General features: G+C 39.9%; 1 protein-coding gene across 3 annotated transcripts; it reads left to right on the top strand.

Annotated features, from left to right (window-relative positions):
* Positions 1 to 135: 135 nt before the first annotated feature.
* lamp2 (lysosomal-associated membrane protein 2) lies at positions 136 to 23,190 on the top strand. Of its 3 annotated transcripts, none has more exons than XM_054792985.1 (9): positions 136 to 296; positions 1,615 to 1,730; positions 4,997 to 5,207; positions 10,563 to 10,724; positions 13,865 to 14,091; positions 14,161 to 14,280; positions 14,880 to 14,934; positions 15,018 to 15,188; positions 22,332 to 23,190. In XM_054792985.1, the coding sequence occupies exons 1-9, from the start codon at positions 257 to 259 to the stop codon at positions 22,472 to 22,474; spliced, it is 1,245 nt and encodes a 414-aa protein (XP_054648960.1). In that variant the 5' UTR covers positions 136 to 256; the 3' UTR covers positions 22,475 to 23,190. The 3 variants fall into 3 exon arrangements, with proteins under 3 accessions (XP_054648960.1, XP_054648961.1, XP_054648963.1); XM_054792986.1 differs by lacking the exon at positions 22,332 to 23,190 and adding an exon at positions 19,513 to 22,325; XM_054792988.1 differs by lacking the exon at positions 22,332 to 23,190 and adding an exon at positions 16,258 to 19,367.
* Positions 23,191 to 24,674: the final 1,484 nt, after the last annotated feature.

The following is a 24,674-nucleotide window of genomic DNA, read 5'->3' as shown; positions in this document are numbered from 1 at the left end:
TGTTCATAATTGTTTATTTCTGGATTGTGCAGCTAGTGACTGGGAGCTTTTAAAGTGACTTCAGTGCACTAGTAATGTGTAAAATAGTTTAAGAAGCAGATTATTGGAGCCCACGCTGTGATACATTGGCCTCCTGTCATATGACTTTTTATGTGACTTGCATTTCCTCATCCAATCTGCAGCTCGTCAGTCAGCCAACCTCGTCCACAACGACCACCGCTTGGCTCGTTTTTTCTTTCCCTCCTGGCCAGCCATCATGTTCCGATACTTTTCTTTACTTCTTGCATTTGGATGCGGTAAGTTTGTGTTATTAATCGTTCTTGAATAATGAAAAAACGAAGAGATTTGGGACGTGCAACGAGAGTAAACAGGGACTCACACGTCGGCCCCGTGCTCCAGTATGACTTCGACGCACTAAAACAATACTTGTTGTGAAATTACATCTTCCAAAGCTGACATTATATTGATAAAAACATCATAATGACGCCAACATTGACTGAGTGACGCATCAAGGCAGCTTAGCGGTGTTTTGCTAACGTGGTTAGCTTGAATGCTAATTACCGTCTACGTCAACATTGCAAAATGAAGATAAGACAAAACGTTGAAATTGCGCTTCGGTGTATGTGTATTATGTGTATATTATGTGAACCAAAACAAGTTTAAAAGTCGAATTTATCATTTCAAATTGTGAAAAGCAGCGTTGCTGTTAGCGCTTTTACGACGTCACGGTTAGGCTAAAGCTAGTTTCGGAAAGCTAAAAGTTTTTTTAGTTAATGTTGAAAACCCCCGAGCTCGTGTAAGTGATAAGTTTTACAAAATAATCTGTTGTATGTGTATAAATGGCGATTTAAATGCGTCAACATCGCGGTAGGTTAGCAGTTAGCTTGGTGTAGTTGTTTACAGTGGAACGACGTTATGGGATGCATTTAGCAGTGTAAGCTAGTAACGTCATTTTGTGGGAGCTATACTTAAAAAATACCTCAAGTAAATACATCAAATATTGCCTTTTTTGTTCTAAACAGTTTATACTATGGTAAAGCCATTATCGTGTGCAAATTTAGGACTCACGGACACGGCTCAGATAGCTGACGCCTATTAATAAAAGTATTCTAAAAAACGCGATAAAATAACACAATTAACACAATTAATAACTATAAATTTCGTTTAAACCAACACGTTTCAGTGATCAGGTCGCCTGTTGGAGTTTAACCCAGATTTCTTTCTTAACTTGTCATTACAACTGTTGGAGAAAGCTGTTCAATTTTAAATTGCATAGAATTAGTTTGAAACACACACTATTATTTGTATAACTGCAAAAATATAGCCTATATAAATGCAGTTTTTTGTCAAACATTGGATGGGAAAGCATATATACCATATATAATGCAGAGAGCTATTGTGTGGTGCCAATAAAACTTGGAAAAGGAGCATGATTAAATGCAAATTGTGCAACAAAGATATCACCTTAATGCAAAACGTGTTGCAGCAGGCCAGTGTTAGCATTAGCCAGTGTTGACAGCAGCTTAAACTACACAAGATTATTATCGGAGCCAAAATACGTAAGCCCACGTCTGACAAATGAACAAACTTGCTTTTTTCTTGGTGTCTTTTTAGTAATCCATCCGTCACATGGCACAGAGGTGATGGTGAAAGACAAAGACGACAAGTTGTGCCTTTACGCCAACCTCATGGTCAATTTCTCAGTTTCGTATGAGGCAGCTGACAATAAGGTGAGTTTCTACGCTCAGGTCAAAAACACGCTATTGCGCTATCATGTTGCATAGCTGATAGGGAGACAACTCTTAAAATTAATGATGAGAGTTTCTGCCTGGATTCTTGCAACACAGCATTTACCTTGCTGACATTTCCTGATGGATATCCTGTCACTGTGCAGATGTTCTTTCTATTCACTGGTAAACTATTGGACTGAAGCTTAAAAAAAGTAGAAGACTACAATGGAACCTGGGGCCTGTTGCACAAAACTAGGATAAGCGATAAAGCTCGGATATCTTGGTTATCCTAGCTCAATTTATCCGTGATCCTGTTGCACAAAAGTGGGATAGTGGAAAGTGGAATGTGTTCTGACATAAGTGACCATGGAGATTTAATCTGTGGAGTTAGCCTGCTTCAGACCAGGCTAAGGTTTGGGATCTATTGCATCTCATCCCTTATGTCAATCAGTCGTCACCATAAATGGAAACCAATAATTAATCCACTGCCTACTACACATGGTCACATTTAATTACACCCACTGTCAGTATTTCAACATTTGTCATCATTCAGTTCAGTTATTGTACATAAAGGGTTTTACATGATATTTTCACGACCATAAGGCGCACTTAAGTCTTAAATTTTGTCGTAAATGGACGGGGCGCCTTATAATGCTGTGCGTCTTGTGTGTGCACCATTTCCAAAATCTGTACCTCCTCTCGACTGACTGGGACACACTGCTTATACTTGTATAGAGGAAAGGCAGAGTGAAAGAGGATGCTAAAGGCACGCCCCCAGTAGTTACATAGGTATATTTTATGAAATGGCGCCATCTATCCATCCGGGCAAGGACTACCGTGGCGCAGCAACATCCAGCGGAGTACAAGGAAAAGATGGCCATCTTCTGCTCCTACTGCAGTAAAAACATTGCCGACAAACACATCCAGCCCAACTACATCACCGACATGGACGATGTGCCTCTCACTTTCGACATCCCGGTGAACCACACTGTAGAGAAGAATGGGACCAGCACGGTAGCGATACACAGAACGGGGCACGAGAAGTCAACTTTTACTGTGCTTGGTTGCCATGGTAACGGATAGAAGCTGCCACCTATGGTGATTTTTAAGAGGAAGACGCTGCGTAAAGAAAAGTTGCCGGCCGGAGTCATCGTTAAGACCAATCAAAGGGCTGGAAGGACGAGGAGAAAATGGCTGAGGACATGTGCGGAAAGAGACGGGATGTTTTTTTCCTACGCGTCACCGTCCCTGTTGATCTGTGACTCCATGCGTGCCCGCCTCACAGCCGCTGTGAAAAACCAAGTGCAGCAAATTAACTCGGAGCTTGACATCATTCGGGGAGGCTTGATGAAGGAACTCCAACCGCTAGACACGGTATTAGATAATTTACACATACTACATACAAAATACACATCTTATATAAATACAAATACACATCTACAAGACAAAGGAGTTATACAGTCTGGAGTTATATTTACACAATTTCACATCTGCAGTCAATTTTACCTACAATTTTAACCGATTCATAATCACAGTGCGACTACGTTTTTGAAGATGTTAATTGCGGATGTGGACTACATTACCCAGAAGCCTTAGCGCTCGAGGGGAAACCGGAAGCGAGTAATGGTGATGCTAATAAAGCAAAGAGTTCATAGATAGTAGTGTATGCCGCTGTTCTTGATTTGTTCAACGAGCAACAAACATGAACTATTTGGAACACTGTGGAACCCTCTCCCCCCTCATGTAAAAACGGCCCCCACAATTGAAAGCTTTAAGTCTCGTCTTAAAACCCACTTTTATTCTCTGGCTTTTAACTCGGCGTGAGTCGTGTGGTCCTCTGTGTCTTTTATTATTTTTTTAGTTTTGTTTTATTTATCTTAGTTTTTAATTCAATGTACTTATTTTTTTTTTTCCCTACTTCTTGGAATTTTTTGCTTTTATTGTTTTTATGTGTAAATATTTTACTGTTGTACGTTTTTTTGTTTTATTTATTGGATTTTTTTTTAGTTTTTACTGTAGTGATTTTTATTTGTTTACATTTGCATTTGCATTCCCTTATTTACTTATTTGTGGTTTTGCTAGTCTGTGCAGCACTTTGAAAAGTGTTTATAAAATGTGCTATATAAATAAAGTAGATTGGATTGGATTGGATCGTAACTATGATGGTTTCAGTGGAGCACTGAGTGTGTATTTGTGCACTACTTCGACACAAAGTATTGCCAATCGTCTCTGTAATACTTTGCCAGGCTTTATCTCTTTGTTTTTTGACCGTGGCGGTGTTGCCTTTTCTTTGTATTTGCTCTTTTGCCTCCTCGTGAGCCTCTATGAGGATTTCCGCTTCCGTTGGGGAAAAGTACGCCGCTCGTTGCCATGGTGAATCGGTGACTCTGTGATCAATAGGTGGGGTCTATTTAAGGAAGCCGCGTACGCGCACTGATACGGGCTTGGTTTCACCTGGCTTGATTAATCAGTGACAACTCATCCTGGTTTGGGCTTTGTGCAACCAATTAAGCCTAGGCGCTCTTGCTTTGGGTTGGTTGAGCTCAGCTCACTCATTTATCTTGGATTTCTGAATCCTAGTTTTGTGCAATAGTCCCCTGTTTATGTCGACACCCCTTGGAATGGCTGACTGACGTCAACATAACCGAAACTAAACATTGCTTGCATATTTACTTACTAGAATGGGCAATAATGAAGGATTTTTGAACCTATGGTAGTTTTTGTTGCATAATTGTATTTCATGTGATATTTTGTACTGTTATTGTTAATTTTGTTGTATACCATGACTACAATGACAGTAAAGGTCATACTGGTGGCTAACAATAATAATAATTAATAATAATAATAATAATAATGAAGCTTACTTGTACTGAACAGGAAGTCAGTGTGTGCACCTTTTAATGCTTTTAATGTAACAGGTCTGCAACTAACGATTAACGAGTCAAATAATCTGAAGCTTGTTGAAGTTGCTTTGCTGTTGTCATTTTACGCTGCTTAGCAATGAGGAAGTTGACATAAACGGGCCAATTTTTAGTAGAAATGACCTGAAATTCTCTGTCTCTAATTTTATGTGGACAAAAGTGGTTGACCATGTATAACGACATCAACTTAAGCAGACTTTTAAGAATAATAACAAACAACAACACGGTGGACTGGGACATACAGTACATGAGTTGTTGACATAAGTGGGGCCAACTGAAGCGGATTCCACTGTACTATTATTACTGCTAATAATAATTCAAATACTTTCTTTGTTCTTGTCTCAGAGCAATACAGTGCAGTTTGAGCTCCCTGCCAATGTCATGTCAGACGGCAGTAAATGCGAGGAAACCAACTCCATGCTGAAGCTCGACTTCGGAGCAGGCCACTCCTGGAGTGTGAAATTCACCATCAACGGGAATGTGTACCAGGCGGACTCCATCACGTTCTCGTACAACCTCAGCGACTCCACAATCTTCCCTAAATCTGCGTCAAACGGTAATGCCTCCATCTCACTTTACAACGAGGATATGGATGTTTGCTGCTTAGTGCAAAGCATTAGGTACGACTGTATGTCTTTACCAGCCTTTGTATATTAATCGATTGATTGGCAGGTCTCCAGACTAACTTTTTTTTTTTACTAGGAGCACAGTGGCCACTAACTTTAAATTTTAGGAGCGCAAGCAGAACATTTCAGGGCACATACCGAAATTGACTTGCAAAGTAAATATTCACATTTGCTCTCTATTTCACTGCAACACCTTCTGTAACCACTCTGTTTCTCTCCCTAGTTTTTGGAAGGCCTCATTTGTGGCATCATATGCATTATAACTCCAATACTCTCTTGTCGACCTGCCTTCTTCTTCTTTGCTGTTCATCTCCTTTCTTCTTCTTTAGGCGTTATGGCAGCTGGTAAAGTAGCTCATTTGCGCGTTACTGTCAACTACTGAGCTGAAGTGTGCAACAAAAAATATTCTATAATAATAAATAAAAATCTGCAAATTAGCTGGTAGGATTGCTAACCTCTGCAAAAATAAATAAGGGACACCTTGTTGGCAGGGCCGAACAACCTGCCTGTTTTTTTGCCTTTTAATTGTGTGAAACAAATGTACTATTTGACACAAACCTAATTTAATTTGATGACTGTTTTAGAGTAACACTTACACATGGCAGGAAAGATTAATAGGGGTGTCACGAGACAGTGTACATGACATTGGGCCTTCGAGATGAGATGGGATTTTAACAGTAGTTTTAAGAAAAGTACAATGGAAAAAATATCTCCCAATATATTGATAATTTAATCTACTAATTTAATATGTACTATGTTACACACTCCTGCACTCCGTTTGTATGCTACCGTTTGTATGTCCCACTTCATTGAGATTCAATTGTGATTGATCACACATGCTGGCATTGATAGGCCTTGACTGTAACAAGCTGTCGTTAAGTGACTCCACATTTTACATACTATTTTTCATTCTCACGGTAAAAAGGGACAAAATCCCCCGCACCAAATTTACATGTTATAGACCCTGTGTATAGCAGTCACCTGTCTAACGCGGCCAGCGGCCACCCATTTTGTCTCCCTTGGTCGATATCTGACTGCATATAGCGGCCAAATTACCGACTCAAGTAGAAGCTTCATGCACGAAAAAGTTTTGTTTTTCAATCAATGAAGCCGTCATGTGTAGACTTTAATTACTGAGTCCTAGCTCAGTCACAATCATTCACAAGCTCCACACAAACTGTAAGAGCATTTACACCAAAACATTACCGCAAAGTAGGCTGGGAACAGGACGTGCTCCCAGCGACGCTACAATAAAAAAAAAAACATACGCTAGCATGCATGCAGCAGCAAAACTGAGTTCGGTTGTACTTAATTGAAGTATTTTAGAATGTACTCACGTTATTTTTGATCAATCCTCATCCACAAATCCATCAAAGTCCTCATCTTCTGTATTCGACACAAAAAAAGCCGTCTTCTTTTCCGTTCGCTACTAGTCTGTTAACTTGTCAGTGTTATTCAGCTCCGAAGCGAAGAAGGAAACTTCTCCTGTTGCTTCTGCCAACTTTATTTATTGAACGCGGCCACCAGAGAGCAGTTCAGCAAACACACATCTCTTCCCGTCACTTCATGATGAACTAAAGCTGGAATGATACTCTGCTGTATAAAAAGTAAAATATTAAAAACAAGTGTAAGACATTACTAGCACAGCTTTGTTCTGTGGGTCGTGGATAATAACAAGCCTAGTAGTGCTGTACAACTTTTATCGGCAGTCCCACAGTGCCCTCTACTGGTCAACATTATTATTATTCCCCCCCCCCCCCTTTTTTTTTCTTTTTTTCCCTCTACTGGTCAACATTCAAACTGGACGCCAACCTGTCTATAGAGGCTACCTGTCTATAGCGGCCACTTTTGCAGACTCCGTCTAGCGGCCTCTATAGACAAGTTTGACTTTGACTTTGACTTTTATCTGGTCGCACATGTGCGAGTAAATGAAAAAATGTACTGGCATTGTCTCATATTTTAGTCGCAAAACGCAACCATTTAGTCGCTGTCTGGAGCCCTGGATTGTTAATTCATTGTTGTCTTGAAGCAATTGTGGCAAAAGAGTGTGAAACTTGGCTCCAGCCAGCCGAGGCGCTGTTGATTTAGCCTCAACTTAGTTTGCAGCCTGAAAAAGAACAGGATGTCGACTATAGAAAATAGGCAGTGGTAGTGAAACTGGAGTTAAGAACATTCAAAGAGTAGTAGTAGTAGTAGTACTTTATTAATCCCACAGCAGGGAAATTCATCTGTTACAGCAGCAAGCAAGATACACAAGTATGTACACAAGTAAAGAATGCATAGTCATTGACAATGCATGCAATGCATAGACATAGTGAATAAAAAATGGTTCAGGTGTTGTAGAGCCTGATAGCGGTCGGTATGAAGGACCTGCGGAACCTCTCCTTCTTACACCGTGGGTGTAACAGTCTGCTGCTGAAGGAGCTGCCCAGGGAAACAACAGTGTCATGTAGCGGGTGAGAGGTGTTGTCCATGATGGATGTCAGCTTAGCCAACATCCTTCTCTCCCCCACTTTCTCCACGGAGTCCAAAGGACCGTCCAGGACAGAGCTAGCTCGCCTGATCAGTCTATTTATCCTGCTCCTGTCCCTGTCCGTGCTGCCCCCTCTCCAGCAGCCCACAGCATAGAAGATGGCTGAGGCCACCACAGAGTCATAAAAGGTCCGTAAAAGAGTCCTGCACACACCAAAGGACCTCAGTCTCCTCAGCAGGTGGAGGCGACTCTGGCCCTTCTTGTAGAGGGCATGGGTGTTGACGGACCAGTCCAGTTTGTTGGTAAGGTGAACACCCAGGAATTTGTAGCTGTCTACCAACTCTATGTCCGCTCCCTGGATGTTCACCGGTGTGAAGTGGGATGTTTTCCTCTGGAAGTTAATGATCATCTCCTTTGTCTTGCTGGTGTTGAGTTGCAGCTGGTTAAGCTCACTCCAGCTGACAAAGTCCCTGATGACCGTCCTGTATTCCAGATCATTCCCCTCCGAAACACAACCAACAATGGCTGTGTCATCGGAGAACTTCTGGAAGTGACACTGTGGGGAGTTGTGTGTAAAGTCCGAGGTGTAGAGGGTGAAGAGGAAAGGGGAGAGCACCGTACCCTGAGGGGCACCTGTGCTGCAGAGCACCATGTCAGACACACAGTGACGGAGCCTCACATACTGTGGTCTGTTGGTGAGGTAGTCTATAACCCATGCAGTCAGGTGTTGGTCTACACTGTGTGCTTCCTCTATCACAAAGAACGGTGTTTAATATTACATTGGGGTTTTTTTTTCCACAATGAAGGACATTTTGCTACATTTTTGTCCAGTTTGTATGTTTGTTTCCAGCAGGAATATTTTCTTTCCAATACTCTCATGACCTGAGCCAGGGGTGTCCAAACCTATGGCTGCATACAGAAAAATTGACGGATTTGGGGTTTATTAAAGATGCTAAATCTAATCCAGTGTAGGTCGAAATATGCTAATCTAGCTAAACAAAACATTGACAGTCCAGTGTTGCAGGCGACAAAGCAAATAAAAGTAATATCTGCTAATATAGCTTGTTAATATTTTATTGATTTTATTTTTAGAACATGTAGAGAACCAGTAAATAATGCCTGATGAAAATGGCTCCTGGGCTGCACTTTGACTGTAACACCTGACTTACGCAAAGGCATCGTATCATCTCTCTCAGTTATTTTTCAAGCATTTTGTAGTATGCAGTACTGCCACCTATAGGACCGGAGTGTAACACATCAACCTTTAATGTTGGCCTGTTAAAAAATTCATTTCAGCTTTTGTGTTTTTTTTTGTTGTTTTATTAACAGCAGAACAAAACTGCAAACTATCCGGACATCTTGCTGATCTGCTCTGATTCTCTGCCGTACATTATTGCATTAGCTGCTAAGCGAGTAGCAAGGAATCGGCGGCTACCTGGAGTCTTGGGAGTGCAAAGCTATATCTCACCAGATGCGTAAAGTGTTGTTAGCACATTAGCAACATGCCATGCCCATTTTAGGGCAGCCTGTTTGACCTTTGAATGTGTTAAAAGCTCTTTGGCAAGTGTAAATAGCACACAGGCGCTCCAAGACTTACAAAATATTGACACTTTCTACAATGGACATAAAAAGTAAATATACTCCTGTTAAAGCAGCAGATTTTCCTGATGTTCCTTGAGGAATAATAATTAAAGTCAGAGGGGAAATACACTAAGTCCCCAACTAACGAACACAATTGGTTCCAGACGACCGTTCTTAAGTCAAATTGTTCTTAAGTAGGGGAAAAGGTAATATTACTAATGATATATGTACTACATGTACGTGTATGCATATACAGTATATGAGTATGTATGTAAATTTGAGTTTGGATGTAGTAGTAATATTAAACGAGGATAATTAATGAAAAAAACAATAATAAAAATGATATAATAATACGTAATGATAAATGTTATTTACCTTTGAAGAGGAGTCGTCGAGCATACGTCGTTGGTGGTGGTGGAGGAGGAGGAGGCGGAAATATTGAAAAAAGGACAAATCGTCGTCGTTAGACTCTTCTTAAAGACGTAGTGTTCTATGGGTGGTGTATAATTATAAGCAGGCCTATTAACTCTTCATAAACTTTAATCACAAGCTTGCATGTACAGCTAAAATATACCTTTTCTTCAGTCTCCTCCCACTGGTTTTAATCGCCTGTTGGTCCCATTAGCAGTGTCACAGTGCCCTCTACTCGTCAAGCATGTGAAATATGGACTTAAATATAAATAATTATGGGCTTATAAGGCAAAACACATGAGTCGGCTTGTGTTCGTATCTACGAGGGTTTGCACGTCGGATGTTCGTTAGTAGGGGACTTAGTGTATATAAAATACGAAATGCCCTTTTCTTTTGTTTATCATTAATGCACATTTTGACTTGTTTGCTCACTCTCCCTTGCGAAAGACTTCTAACCATGTCAGATTGCAAGGGCATCTCTTGTACACAGCCCCATTCAGGTCACCCCACATATTTTCCAAACCCTCTGAAACTAACCAACAATCTTGAAGTGCTCTCAGTTTGCTTTTGTTCGGTTCAGTTTGCTTAACGTGTGCTTTCTGAACAAAACAGCTTGATTTATGATGCCGTCGTCCCATTGTGTTGGCTGCGTTCCCATTAGAGCTGAAATGGACCAGAATGATAACTAGCTCCACTTTCAACCAACTTGCCATGTGAAAGTTAAAAAAATATATTTTTTAAAAAAGTCGCTTCCCTGTTGTTTCACTTTTGCACCACATTTAGATGACTTTGTTAACCCTTAACTCTGTTATTTCTTCAGAAACTGTTTCTGTGATCGTGAGGCCTCACATCACTGACGTCAGCATGGACACCTGCTACTCCTGCAACAGCAAAGAGACCATTCAGGCCGAGTCGGTCAATCAGACCCTGTGGAACGTGCTCATCCAGGCTTTCATCAGCAACGGCACACAGAGCAAGAACTGTAAGAACAAGACTGGGCCTCACTCGGTTTTAAAGGAAAACTGCACTTTTTTTGGACTTTTGCCCATCATCCACAATCGTTATGTGAGACATATGTGTTTCCTTTTCTGTGCGTTCTAAAGATATAAAACCAGACGGCACAGTACTGCACGTAATGGGATCCACCTATGCCGCCGACCAAGACTGCTGTTAAACACCTCCGACAAGGTTTTATAGTTTTATATACATGCTGTGACCATGCAGTAACAGGTACATTAATTTTAATGTAAATGTAACATAATATACTGTATATATGTAATATATATACATTATTTTGCCGTATTTTGGTCATTCTAAGCATTACCGGAACTTTGAAGTACTAGGTGCATTGATATCACATAGCAATACAGAAACAAACACCTACACCGAGCGTTAACCTTTCTAAACTCAGAAATAACAACACAGCAGCAGTGGTGTCAGCTGTTATATGTAGCCTTACCTTTTTTGTAGTAGTCTGAGGCATTGTTAGCGTGACACTGATGCGCTGTGGCAGAGTCTGTGGTGAAGCTAGTTGCTAGCCGGTGTGTTATGGCTAAGTGTCAGTATGCCAATAACATAGTTCAATTATCATAGCAATGTTCATAATAATAATAACAATGTCGCTGTAGCTTGGATAATATGCACGTCACATATATAAATGGAGCGTTGTTGGCACTGGAGAGTTATTTTTCAGAAGGCTCAATAGGTGGAATAAGTGGGTCCAGTACTGCAGTACTGAGCAGTCTTGTTTTTATCTGTTTTTATATATTTAGAACGCACAGAAAAGACAAAGGCATGTGTGTTCATGTCTCACATAAGGATTGTGGATGATAGGCAAAATTCCAGAAAAAGTGCAGCTCTCCTTTAAGGCAGGGGTGGGCACACTTTCTGACTCGCGGGCCACATCTGTTTAAAAAAAAAAAAAAAAAAAAAAGTAGGGGAGACTGGGGACAGTTGCAACACTTTTTACATTACTCTCAATTACTCAGAGATTATTTAGACTAGGCACACCAAATATTTACATAGTAAACCTACATCTCTCTGCTAAATACCCATACCATTTAAAGATGGCTACATATAACATATCAATCACAATATTTATTTGAATAAAAAAATTCAGACGTTGCAACTGACAGAACATTTCTGCTAGCTCACAGAAAAAAAACAGACATCTTCTTCCTCTTCTTCCGCCAAAATACTGAGGGGAACCCCTCTGTTAGTGACTCGCTTCCTCACTCTTGGCATCCTGAAAACAAACAATACAATTTCTATATTTAGATGATTTATTTACTATATGACAAGTTTGATTGTTTTCACAGGAAAATTTATTTAGTTTGTTCCAAACCACAACACATACAACAATAACTAATTGCAAATTTTTGCTCAACAAGTTATTTGGGGAATTATTTTATCATTACCATTAATTTCTTATTACCATTCCCTATTCTGCCCATCATGAGCAGTAAAATATATTAATTGTGCCTAGTGTGGTCTATTTTGATATTAGCATGGGAACAGTTGCAACTGTCCCCATAGTATCAGTCACGACAAAACACCATGTGCTAACTAGCCACATTGACAAATGTAAGCAATGTTTCTGAATAGTCAACAAAACAGTGATTCAAACCAGGCAGGTTTGGAGTAATTCATACAAAATATTAGGATAGTATGACAAAAATACAGCTCGTGAAAAAATCTACTTTCATACCTCCAAAACAACTTTGTCTTGATAGAAGCTGGACCAGATGCGCAATATGGCCGCTTTCTTCTTGGCGAGTAGAGGGTCTAACTGAGCATGTGCGGTATGAGTGTCATCACTCTAGCATGTTACTGATTAGACAAATAAGGCTTGTTGCAACAGTCCCCTGTTGCAACTGTGCCCAGTCTCCCCTATATAATATGTAGGTGCCATCATAAACAGAACAACATACTTGCTCACGATGCAATGAAAAGAAAACACAACATATCCACAGTAAGTTAACGCATCACATAAATCAACAACTAAGAGCTAAACAACACGTAGCTTAAAACTGTTATTTCCAAATGCCCGCAAGGCATGCTGAGTAGTCCAGCAGCAACAATAACATGAACTCTAAACAATAAAACATTGGATAACGAGTATGTTAACTTCGCCTTGTTTACTTCTTTGACGACCTCCTCAATATATTTTGCAATCTAGCAAAAATGCAACAAACCCGGCAAAATATTGGGAGAAAGAGTACCACAAGCTACCCAGCATGCCTTGCGCCGGGAATATATAGGTGTTTTTTGGCATGGGTATTGTGCATAGGTATGCCCACATGGTGCAGTAGGTGGGTTAGTTTGTGTGTTGACGTGTTGTGTTGTTTGGATGGCTTTTTTGTACAGCTACAGATTGCATCTGACTATTTTGGCGACTTAAGCGTGCCACAATAGCACTGCAAGTCATGTTGCTCACCTCCTTTTCTTTTTGTCATGTTGATGTTAAAGGTTTAATAAAAGGTATCTGGTAATGCTCGGTGCACCGGATTAAGCTGCGTTGCGGGCCTGATGTGGCCCGTGGGCCGTAGTTATTTTTAAAACTTTTTACTTTATTTTATTATTTAAAACTGACTCAGTTCACTATAGAAATAAAATACAAAGACTCAAAATGATCCAAAAGTGAAACACGCCCACAACTACATTTGTGTACGTAACAAAGACATGCCCTTTTAATTCATGCGCTCCTCTCTCAAATAATTGACAGTGTCAACCTTATAGTCAAATAAGTGCAAATAAGGGTGAAAATAGTCCACATTTTGGAAAAATTTAGAGAAATTGTACTAATACAGCAAAATAGAATGTGTAATTTAATTAATGCTAGTAATTAATGACACCGGAAACCTTGCACCAAGTAAATAATGAGAATGACTACAAATTAGTCTGAAAACATTGCACACAGTCAGAGAAATTACAGGAAAACAGCAGTAAAGAAGTTATGGGACAAGTAAACAGCCCATGGCACGAATGCTCTGTTTGAGCGCAGGCCAGTGGGGGCCAGGAGAGGGAGGGGGAATCGCATCCAAGTCCATCGTGGTATGAGTGACCCTTAGTCCTCCTCACTGTTAAAAACATTCACCTCCCTCTTTCTTTTCTGCCTCGCAGTGACCACCTGTGCTGCAGATCTGCCCACCCCTACTCCCACCGCACCCGACACCACCACAGTAGCTCCGGTCACAAACGTCACCACCTCTGCCCCTCCTTCTACAACCACACCCACTCCAACCCTCCCTACGCCCTCCACCGGGAATTACAGCATCAAACCGGATGAGAACAGCACAGCCTGCCTGTTGGCAAACTTCGGCCTACGAATCGGAGTCAAGCAAGGAGAGGTTTGTGTGATCCTTCTGAAAACACTTTTTGGAATGGAGCTATTTAATGATTGGATACACCCCTTCTAGAAGTATCAGGAGATCAACCTGGACCCCAACAGGACCAGTGTGTCTGGATCGTGTGGCGGCAACAGCAGCGAGCTGGTGTTGGTGTCTAGTGCTATGACTATCTCGTTCGCATTCACCAATGTGAGTACTCAACAACAATTACTAATTAAAAATTATTAATTTGCTACCTAATAAACAAATAATTGACCATAAAATCCTCATAATGGAGTTTGTGCTGTTCTAGCTTGTTTGTTCAATCTCATTGGACACTATAGATATTAAATGGGTGCATTTTGTTAGTTGACAAGCAGTATAGAAAATGGATGGATGGCATTTTCTTAGTTGCTGTGGTGGAATCAGGTTAATACTCCCATGCTTTTATTTTGAAGCTTACTTTGCACTGAACAGGGAGTTGTTTTAATGCTGTGTAACTGGACAGTAGTTATATTGCTGTTTGTTTCACACTGCTTTGCAATAATGAGGAAGTTGACAATACTACACCACAAAAAAAAAAAACAGACCGATTTTTCATATAAATGACCCCTTTGGGGCACAAATTCTTGAAAAACACTCAACCATGTATGTCAATATTGACTTACGTGGGCACTTTTTTAGCAACGATAACATCATGATGGACCAAGACTTGATGAGTTAGTCCACATAGGGGCATACGCGGATTCCACGGTAGGTCCAAGATGACTTGTCATCCCTTTCACGTGTGATTTGTTGCCTCTTGACAGGACACCAAAAAATTCCGCCTCCAGGGAGTGAATGTCACCGCAAAACTGAGTTCCGGTAATCCAAGTTATTTCAACTACATTTTGCACATATCTTAAAAGAGGAGGAGCGCTAGCGTGTGATCTGCATTTCTTTTCAAGGCACGGTCTTCTCTGAGGGGAACAGCAGCTTGAGCCTGTGGGAGGCGTCTGTGGGCAGCTCGTACATGTGCAACAAGGAGCAGAACTACACCATCACCGGCCAGCTCAACGTCTTCACGTTTGACCTTCAAGTGCAGCCCTTTGAAGTGAAGAAGGGCCTTTTCAGCACAGGTACTTTTTTCTTTTGTTATCCTTTGTCATTTGACCACATTTGAGGATTTTTGCTAAGCTTCAAAGGTATACCCTTCTGGTAAAAAAAAAATAAATAAATAAAATGTGTGCGTGCGTGCATATAAATATAAAAAAATTATGTACAAAGTCACTGACATCTAATGAGAGTCAATACAAGAGCTGGCCTTACAATATTAACGTTCGCTTTTGATTGACAGATTGTGCACCACCACTAACAACCACAATAACGACCATAACATTACAATGCAATGTCGTAGATGACCACAATGTATGTCATAGTACATCTACGTTAAATAATATAAGGCATGAAAGTAATTTCGTCGCAATTGGGACAAAATTGATACATAGCCACATTCTAGTCATAAATGCGCAAAAGTAAAATGTATTATAAATATTATGCACACAAAAACACCTAACAGCACAATCCCAATTGGAACTAAGTGTGTTACACAACTCTGCCTAATTTGTGGTAAGTATATTATGTGTTGTTAAAAAGACTTATCAGTTGCATATTACATTATTTACAATATCCAATCATCGTCACGTCATGTTCTCATTCTTTAAGCAGGCCTGTCTTCATCTGTGAGCTATTAATTTAAATAACAAACTTGTCCTGCATCAATTAGCAACATTTTGATGTCACGAATGCTGCATTTCCACGGCACAGTACTGGCTCAACTCTACTCTGCTCTACTTGCTTTGGTTTGGGGCAGTTTAGCCGTCTTCTGTTTTAAAATAGTACTGTGGGAAGCTGTAACAGCACACCACATTGAACGGAAGAGGAGACCAGGGCAGCAAGGTAATGGGCCGCAGCACCAAAGTAGAGACTGGAGCGTAATACTGCAGCACCCAGAGCTTCAGCTGACTGACCTCATACTAGAAATGTTGAAATAATGAAATTAGATCATAGAACTATTTCTAGTACCTGGTGGCATTTTGCTTTTTAAAAATGGCAAGTTGAGTCGGGTGAGATGAGTAGGTACCACGCCGTGGATCAGGGACAAAAGTCTGTGACGCGCTCATTGACTGACTCTCTTTTCATCTGCAGCCCATGAGTGTCCATTGGATGACACCAGCATCTTAATCCCAATCATTGTTGGCGCTGCTCTGGCTGGCTTGATTGTCATTGTAGTGATCGCTTACGTGATTGGTCGAAGAAAGACTTATGTTGGATATCAGACCCTTTAAGAAGCCACTTTGCAGATCACCCATCAAATATGGCAGGGAAGCCTGGTCCTTGGATTCATGTGCAATGAACTCAATTGGCTCTTGACAATTTAGCCCCCTTCGGAAATGTGTTTTCTTATACCTGTCAAATAAATTGAAGTTGTTATGAGATGTTAACATGCACAAAGAGCATTTCCGAGAGTCTGCAGGGACAATAATAGTTTGTTTGTTTTTTTCCCCAAGGACCAAACTTGTCTGTGCCCCATTTTTGTTTTATTCTGTTTTTGTTCTTCATTCTCCAATGTTTTTTTGTGAAGGAGCAAATGCAAAATTTACATTCGTTAGTCCCAACCCATGTCAAATATAATGCCATCAGATTAAAGGCATAATCTTGTCAGCATTTAAAATAAATAACATACAGCACAGAAGGTCTTTGTTTAGATGCAACTTCACAATCTTGCATTGCTCTGCAGAGACACCTTTTTTTGGTTTCCTCTTACATGATTTAATCTCTTTGCACATTTTCTTTTACATTTTCTTCCTTTATTTTTGTTTGACTTAACATCCCCTTAATCATTTACATTGAAGACGATGAATATTTCCTTTAGGATTCAGATGCAAATCTTTCACTACAGTATAAAAAAACCCCAAGAAGATAGTTAAGCGGCTGTCTTTGCAAAAACAGACAGTAACAAAGGGTGAAAGCGTGCACTATCAGGAAAGCAGTGAAAGGAAGCATTAGCCAATGTTTGCCCCTGCAGAGCGGGAGCAACATTTAGATTTGTGTTGGGTTAGTGTTCGAACGTCCGACAGACCTTTTTGTCCCTCCAACCCCCAGAAGACGTTTTGATGTGTTTTAGCTGAGAAAAATCAGAAACAATCAAACCATTGCAGAGATACATCACAGCGTCTGCTGCTAAAAGGGTCTGTGGACACTTGCACACTTGTCAGTCTAAAGAAGTGTTTTCCATAAATGTGCTAGACACTAGGTTCTGAAAAGGGAAGCCATTGTGTAGATACTTTCATTTAAGATAGATGTTTCATGTAAATGCACTAAGATGCTATTTTACCTTGTTTTTTCTTTGCAATTTGTACTTGGAAACTGTGTCAGATGATGATGACGATAATATGCTGTGTTCCAGGCTCTGAAGGCTGCAGTCAAGTTAATATGTAACATGGTCGTGTGACTGCGAGTGTTGCATTAGTCTCATTTGAGTATCGCAACATGGACGAATCCCAATTTGAGATACAGCGACACACAAACTGAGGGTGCATTCGCCCACCACTTCTCACATTGAAGCTGTGGTGCAGTTGTGGTTCATTCAAAGTGACTATTGGCAAGATCTGTGTCACATCAGATGGGATTAATTATGATGAATTGGACGCATATAAAACTTTTCAGTAACACAAGGAAAAGAAAAATCCCAGTATTGTTTCTAGATTGTTCTCATGCAAACATGCCCGGAGTTGTAATGAACTTTATGGGCGTTTGTGTGTTGCACCTGAACCAAAAATGTTGGTGTGACAGCATCCTCACCAATCCAGGAGGCAGCGCTGCAGCGCTATCAGAACCTCAGGAGAACAGCAGCTTGTGTGTTGTTGTTGGGTTTTTTTTTTTTTTTTGTGGTTTTCTTTTTGCAACGATAACAAGCAAGCGTGACACTTGTGTGTTGCTCTTTTGTTTTGGTGCTACAAAGGAGTATTAGCTGTAACCCATAAAAAAAGAAAATATAAAACTATCCCAAATTCTGTTGTAAAGTTACAAGAAAAATGTAACATTCAGAGAATAAAGTTGTACCATTATAATGTTATAAAGTTACAAGAATGGAATCAGACAAAATTTGTAAGATTATGAGGGAAAAAAGTCATAAAATTACTGGAATAACATCTGAAAATTGCAAGAGAAGCATGTTAGCCACAAAGCCAGGAGATACAGAAGATCTGGGTTCTCCGCTTGGGCGTCTCTGCCTGCAGTTTGCATGTTCTCTCCTTGCGTGTGTTTTCTCCGAGTACTCCACATTCCAAAAACATGCATGTTAGGTTAATTGGCGACTCTAAATTGTCCATAGGTATGAATGTGAGTGTGAATGGTTGTCTACATAGCGGAATAGAAAATGGATGGATGGAAATTGTTAGATAATGAGAAAAAGTCTGAATGCTACAAGCAAAAAGTCGTAAAGTTGCAGGAATAAGGTCATAAAGTCACAACAGTGCGTTTGGGAGAGTGAGGGGAAAAGTCATAATGTGACAAGAAAAATGTCATGTTATAAGTAACAAGACAGTTCTAATATTACAAGATTATACACAGAACATTACCAGAACAGAATTTATATTATGAGAATAGTTGTTTTTTTTTTTTTATTTATTTTGAGTTTCATAATATGAGAATAAGAACATTATGACATTTTGCAGTTATGTTACATCTTTATTCTACTACATTTATGACCTTTTCCTCCTAATATTCACATGTTATTGTCTGAAAACGTAATGAAATATAATATTTTGGACTAAATAAAAAAAAATTTAAAAAGCTTTTCTGGAACCATTTCAACTTAATTCTCATTACTGATGTTTTTATGCCTAATACTCCTTTGTATGTTTAAAACTATCATTTTAAAATGTTGCTTACCCAGGACTTGGTGCGTGTATGTGTGTGCATTTGAGCAATCGCAGCAACGCACACGGGAGCTTGTGACCAACCGCCGCTCATATTTTCAGCTTTGTGCCTGTTTGACGCAACATTTTCTCACTTTGTCACAAAATCAGCCACTTCCGTAATAATCGTGCCTTTGCTCAGTATAAGCATTCATGATTCCTGCTAAAGAGCTCATTTTTGGCTTGTTATGATTAGTGATTTCTCCCTCAGTGTCGCACATGATAAACAAAGGGAATCTGTGTGTCATGATGCTATCACAAACTGGATTTCACAGACTTGATCTTTTTAATATTTTTGGAGATTCGTGCAAATAAAAGTGTTGCTGTCCTGGCTCATTTGAGTATACATGTATTTATTTGTAGGAGTGTTTAGTCTACTTTTGAACTAACCCCTCATTTACTCCCTTAATCCACCCTCTTTTCCGTACTTTTATTGTTATTCCCAAAGACACTGACCTTTGCTCTCTTCACTCTCATTTAGCTGAGGAATGCCAGACGGACTCGGAGAGCTTCCTTGTTCCTGTAGCTGTCGGAGTTGCCCTGCTTGTTCTCATTCTTATCGTTCTGCTGGCCTACTTCATCGGGAGAAAGAGAAACATGGCCAGCGGTTACGAGTCTTTCTAGGCACCTTTTGACACCACCATGATTTTTCTTTTCTCTTCACCTCTTTTTTTTTTAACTCACAGAACCGCTGCCTGTGTTCCTCTCTTGTCACTCTTGCTGTTGGGTGTTGGCATTTCTATTGTTATTCCGCATCTTCACCGCCTACTAATGGCCCAGATTTGACATTTTGGGAACGTAAATGTGATTTTCAACCTAAAAGATGAAGGATACGACTCGTGTCTAGACAGTAAACGTAAAAGAAGCTTATTCTTAGCATTTTATCTTGGCATAATTGGCATAAATTTAACATGCATTTCTTCCACATCTGGACTGTCTACCGTTGGCCTAGATTTGACGTTCTAGCTAAAAGATGAGGGATACCATCTGTGTATGGACAAAAAAACGTAAAAGAAGCTTATTGTAGCTTAGTGTAGCGTAGCATTTTGGCTAGCACACATTTCTTCCATATCTTGACTGCCTACTAATGACCTACATTTGACATTGTAGATGTCAATGGAAATGTGTCTTCCTAACCAAAAGGTGAGAGATACCACGCATGTCTGGAGAGTAAATGGAAATGAGGCTTATTCTATCTTTGCGTAACTGGCATAAATTTTGCACGCACCTCTTCTGCATTTTGACCACCAAGTCATATTCTAGATTTGACATTTTTTCATAATATCACTTGTGTCTAGACAGAAAGCTAAAAAGAAGCTAGTTCTAGGTTAGTTAGCACAATTGGCATCCATTTTGCACACACTTCTTCTGGATCTTGTCCGCATACTAATGGCCTAGATTTAACATTTTTGGAATATAAATGCTCAGCCAAGTTCTCTCATTGGTTGGATTTAAATTTTAGGTAATTATCATCTCCATAGATTTATAGCATCTTTTTTTTTTTTTTTTTTACACTTAATCTAGTTTATTTTAGCATTAGGGTAAAAAAAAATAAAATAAAACAAAATGTCTGCCTCTAAACAAGACAACACCAAACCTCTACAATTTCCCTTAACAAGCACATTTACACTAAACCAAAACATTAAAAACCTAAATTAGTATGTTAGCTGAGCATAATTGTTTGTTTTGTAACTTTGTAAAAGATTTTTGCGAGGGACTTTCTTTGCCACTTGGTAAGTACTTTTTGGTGGTTCACTTATGAAAATTGTCATTGTTTTATACTTAGCTTAGCATTCTTAACAAATCTAGCAGTGCGAAATATCTCACAGTGCCTCTCAAGTAGTCTTACAAGCATACAGACACTAAACCAAAGCAAAAAAAAAGTTTAGCATGTTAGCATAAATGTTGATTTGAAGTCTTTATACAAGGGTTATGTTGATAAAGTTGGCACAGGGTAAATCCAGTCAAACAAAATATATCTCAAAATGTCACTAAACAATACCAACACCTCTGAAGTACACTCACATTAACACAAAACCAATAAAAGCATAGTTTAGTATGTTAGCTTCGCGCAGGGGTGTCCAAAATGCAGCCTTGGGGCCATTTGTGACCTGCGGCTGTTTTTTTGTTGGCCCGCAGCACAGTCTAAAAATCAAATTTAACAAAAAACCAACAGCAAAAAGGGAAAAATCTGCAGTAATTTTAAGAATCTCAGTCCCCGTTTTAACTGTCAAAATATAAGAGAAAAAAAGTTGTAATCTAATCAGAAAAAGTCATATTATGAGGGGAAAATGTTATTAGTAGCATAAAGTTTAAATAATAAAGAAAAAAAATATTTTTTTAAAGGACGTATTATGAAAAACAATTTCTTTGGGAAAATTAGGTTGCAGAAGTTATGTCAGGACAACGTCAAAATATTTTGGGAATAAAGTCATAATTATGAGAAGAGAATTTACAAGAAGAAAGTTTAAATAGTTGGAATATAATTTTTTTTTTTAATGCAGAAAGGGAACAAGCAGCTGTATTTTTATGAGAATAAAGTCAAAATATTACGCCCAAAAAATCGTATTCTAACTAGTAAAAAAAACTGAAATTATAAGAGAATAAACTGTTAATATGAAGGAAAATGTCATTTTAGTAGCAGAGGAGAAATAGGGTAAAGAAAAACTATTTTTTCAAATTGTAATATTCTGAGAAACAAAACAAAGTTGTAATTTGGGGGGAATTAGGCTGGGGAACTAGTTGAATGTGTGAAGAAAGATGAAATATTTGGAAAAGGTAATAAAAACAGCAGCAACAATGGGGGGAAAAAGAAAAGACGTAAATTAATACTGATAATACGCTTTTCCACCTATATCACAAAGCTGAGATACAGGTTGTTTTTTTCAGTATGTGGCCCTCAGAGGTAAAGGTTTGGGCACCCCTGGCTTAGAGCGTAAGTGTTCATTTTGAGACTTCATAAAAGGGACTATTTGTTGGCTGCTGTGCTGCTTTGTGGTTCGTTCTTACGTTTTCACGCTTTATAAGGCACTTTATTGACATTTTGATATGACACTTTCATTAACTGCTTTTCTCCCCAATATGTCAAATGCGTCTTTACATCCCTCTGCTCCTTCTGCCTGTTCGTATGAAATAAGAAGAAATATGAACTTGAATTGTTTTTGTGCAAAATTTGCAGGCATCTTCTAACCACTATGAAGGTTTTTAACATTCCCTGCTTGCCTCTTTTGTCGCCGTGCCACCCCCACCACTAACCTCTGCTGTCTCTCTTGTGTGTGTCTTTCTTTATGTGCTTATCAGCTGAGGAATGCTTCCTGGACTCTGATTTGAGCTTTTTGGTACCCATTGCGGTGGGCGTGGCCCTCAGCTTCCTAATCGTCCTCGTGCTTATCTCTTACCTGATTGGCCGGAGGAAGAGTCGCACCGGCTACCAGTCTGTATAAAGTCGCTCATGCTTCTCGCCTTTCACCACTCCCAAAAAAAACAACCCTTTTTCTCCCTGTTCCACTTCACAATTTAACCTTGAGCTTATCCCGCCCTCGTGCATCCCGGCAACCACCGCGTGCGCTGGTTGTCTTCTTTCTTGCCAATGACTGAATCAAACTCTTTCAATGTAATAGTGCATTCCAACAATGCACTATTGAGTTGAAGACGAGTCAAGACTGCATGTCCACTGTGTACGATAATACTATACATGTACATTAATCTCCTGTATAGAATGAATGAATGAATGTACATGCAAGCTATAGCACATTGACTTGTATGGCAGAAAATGCTGTCCCCCCTCCCCCAAAAATGCACACAATATTGACATGAAAAGGGACACTAACACTTTCCCAGCATTGCAACCACACTTTGCAAAATGTGATATTTTTTTGTTATTTTATGCTAAATAGCTCAACTTGTGGATCCTTTCGAAGCTTTAAACAGGCTCATTACACACATAAACATACACTGCTTGATAGTTTTACAGTGTGATCCTCAGCTTTGCACAGTCGGCCACTAACCACACTCTCCCCCCACCCGACAGTTTTGTGCCTTTCCGTTAAATCACCGTTCAGTTGCTTTGCTCGAGGAGAATGTCATGTGATGAGCTTGTCTTAATAAGTCGGGGCGGAAGGGGGAGGGCGGGACGAATTAAATAAAAGTTTGGTTCTTGTTTTGTAGCGCTGTCTTTTTCTTTTTTTAAAGAATTTAGTTCACAGTGAGAGGTCTCGTGACTTGCGTTCAAAGGTTGTCGACTGCCTGTTTGACTTTGGTTGTTTATGGTAGTGAAAACGTACAAAACAGCAGCGTTAGTAGCGTTATAACATCTTCCACGTTTTGCAGTACACCTTAAAAGTGTACAATTTGGAACTTGTTTAAGATTTCTGTCTAAATACCCATCTGAACTCAGACAAAATGTCAGAGGTGCACTGTCATGCATGATGTTAAATCTCACAACTTTTTTTTTTTTAATGATGGTAACTGTCATGGAGTATTGAGAAACCGCTCAAAGACGCAGCTGCAGTTTGAGGAAGAAGAGGTTAAGAGTTGTAAATGCTGACAAATGACGTGGCGGGACCAGAAGTGGTCCCTTATCTGGACATCCATCCATCTACAGGAGTGGGGCCTTTAGCTAGACCCCGAGTTTATATAAGGGTTGTAGCCAAACGTGTAATGATAGAACAGCTGTTAAACAACCTCACGTCAAGTTGATCTCTTCTTTAGTGCAGTTGGAGTTGACAAACATTCACCCATTTGGGGGTCCCAAAACAAATGAAAATGTCCCTAGTTTATATCCCAACATGAGAAGGCTGTAAAGTAAGATAAGATGAGATATGCCTTTATTAATCCCACAAGGGGAAGTTCCAGGTTTACAGCAGCAAAAGCACACAAGAGCATAGAAAGTGCAAAATCAAGGCAATGCAAATCAAGAAGTTATATCCACTTTTTACAGCTAAGTACGTGTTAATCAGCCACAGGTTTATTGCACAGTTATTGTACAGGATTATTGGAGCAGTTTATATAGAAGGAAAGACATCATGCGATACCTCTCCTTCACACACTTGGGATGTTTCATCCTGTCACTAATGGAGCTCCTTAGTGCAGTGAGTGTGTGTTGGAGGGGGTGGGAGTCTTTGTTCATCATGGAGGACAGCTTGTCTGTCATCCTCCTCTTGCCCACCTCCTCCACCTGTTGCAGAGGACATCCCAGGACAGTGCCGGCCTTCTTAATGAGCTTGTCCAACCTCTTCCTGTCAGCTACTGTGACGCCGCTCCCCCAGCAGACCACACCATAGTACAAAGTACACACGCGATTGAGTTCATAGGGATCACGATGCATGTTCATCCTGAGCGTAGAAGGGGAAAGTGTGTAGCGGGCACTGTTTCATCCTGGGGCAAAGAGGAAGAGTGTTGCGAGCAATGTTTCGGCTCACATTATCACCTCCCAGAGGAATATTGTGCCTCTTTGAAGACTGCATTGGCCATCTTCAGCCCCTTACTTTGATTAGATATGTGCCAGTAATGCCAAAAGGAGTAAATGTGTAATGATAAGCATAGAACTCGAAGTGGAACTTGTTGCAACCTCTCTCCTGGCTGCTCTGTACATTATAACAACAAAAAAAATTCAAAGGGTTGACAAATGTAATGTGCACAAAA

The sequence above is a fragment of the Dunckerocampus dactyliophorus genome, chromosome 11, assembly GCF_027744805.1.
Source record: "Dunckerocampus dactyliophorus isolate RoL2022-P2 chromosome 11, RoL_Ddac_1.1, whole genome shotgun sequence".
NCBI classification, from domain to species: Eukaryota; Metazoa; Chordata; class Actinopteri; order Syngnathiformes; family Syngnathidae; genus Dunckerocampus; species Dunckerocampus dactyliophorus.
The sequence above is the reverse complement of the archived record's forward strand: the minus strand, read 5'-3'. Positions and strand labels throughout refer to the sequence as shown.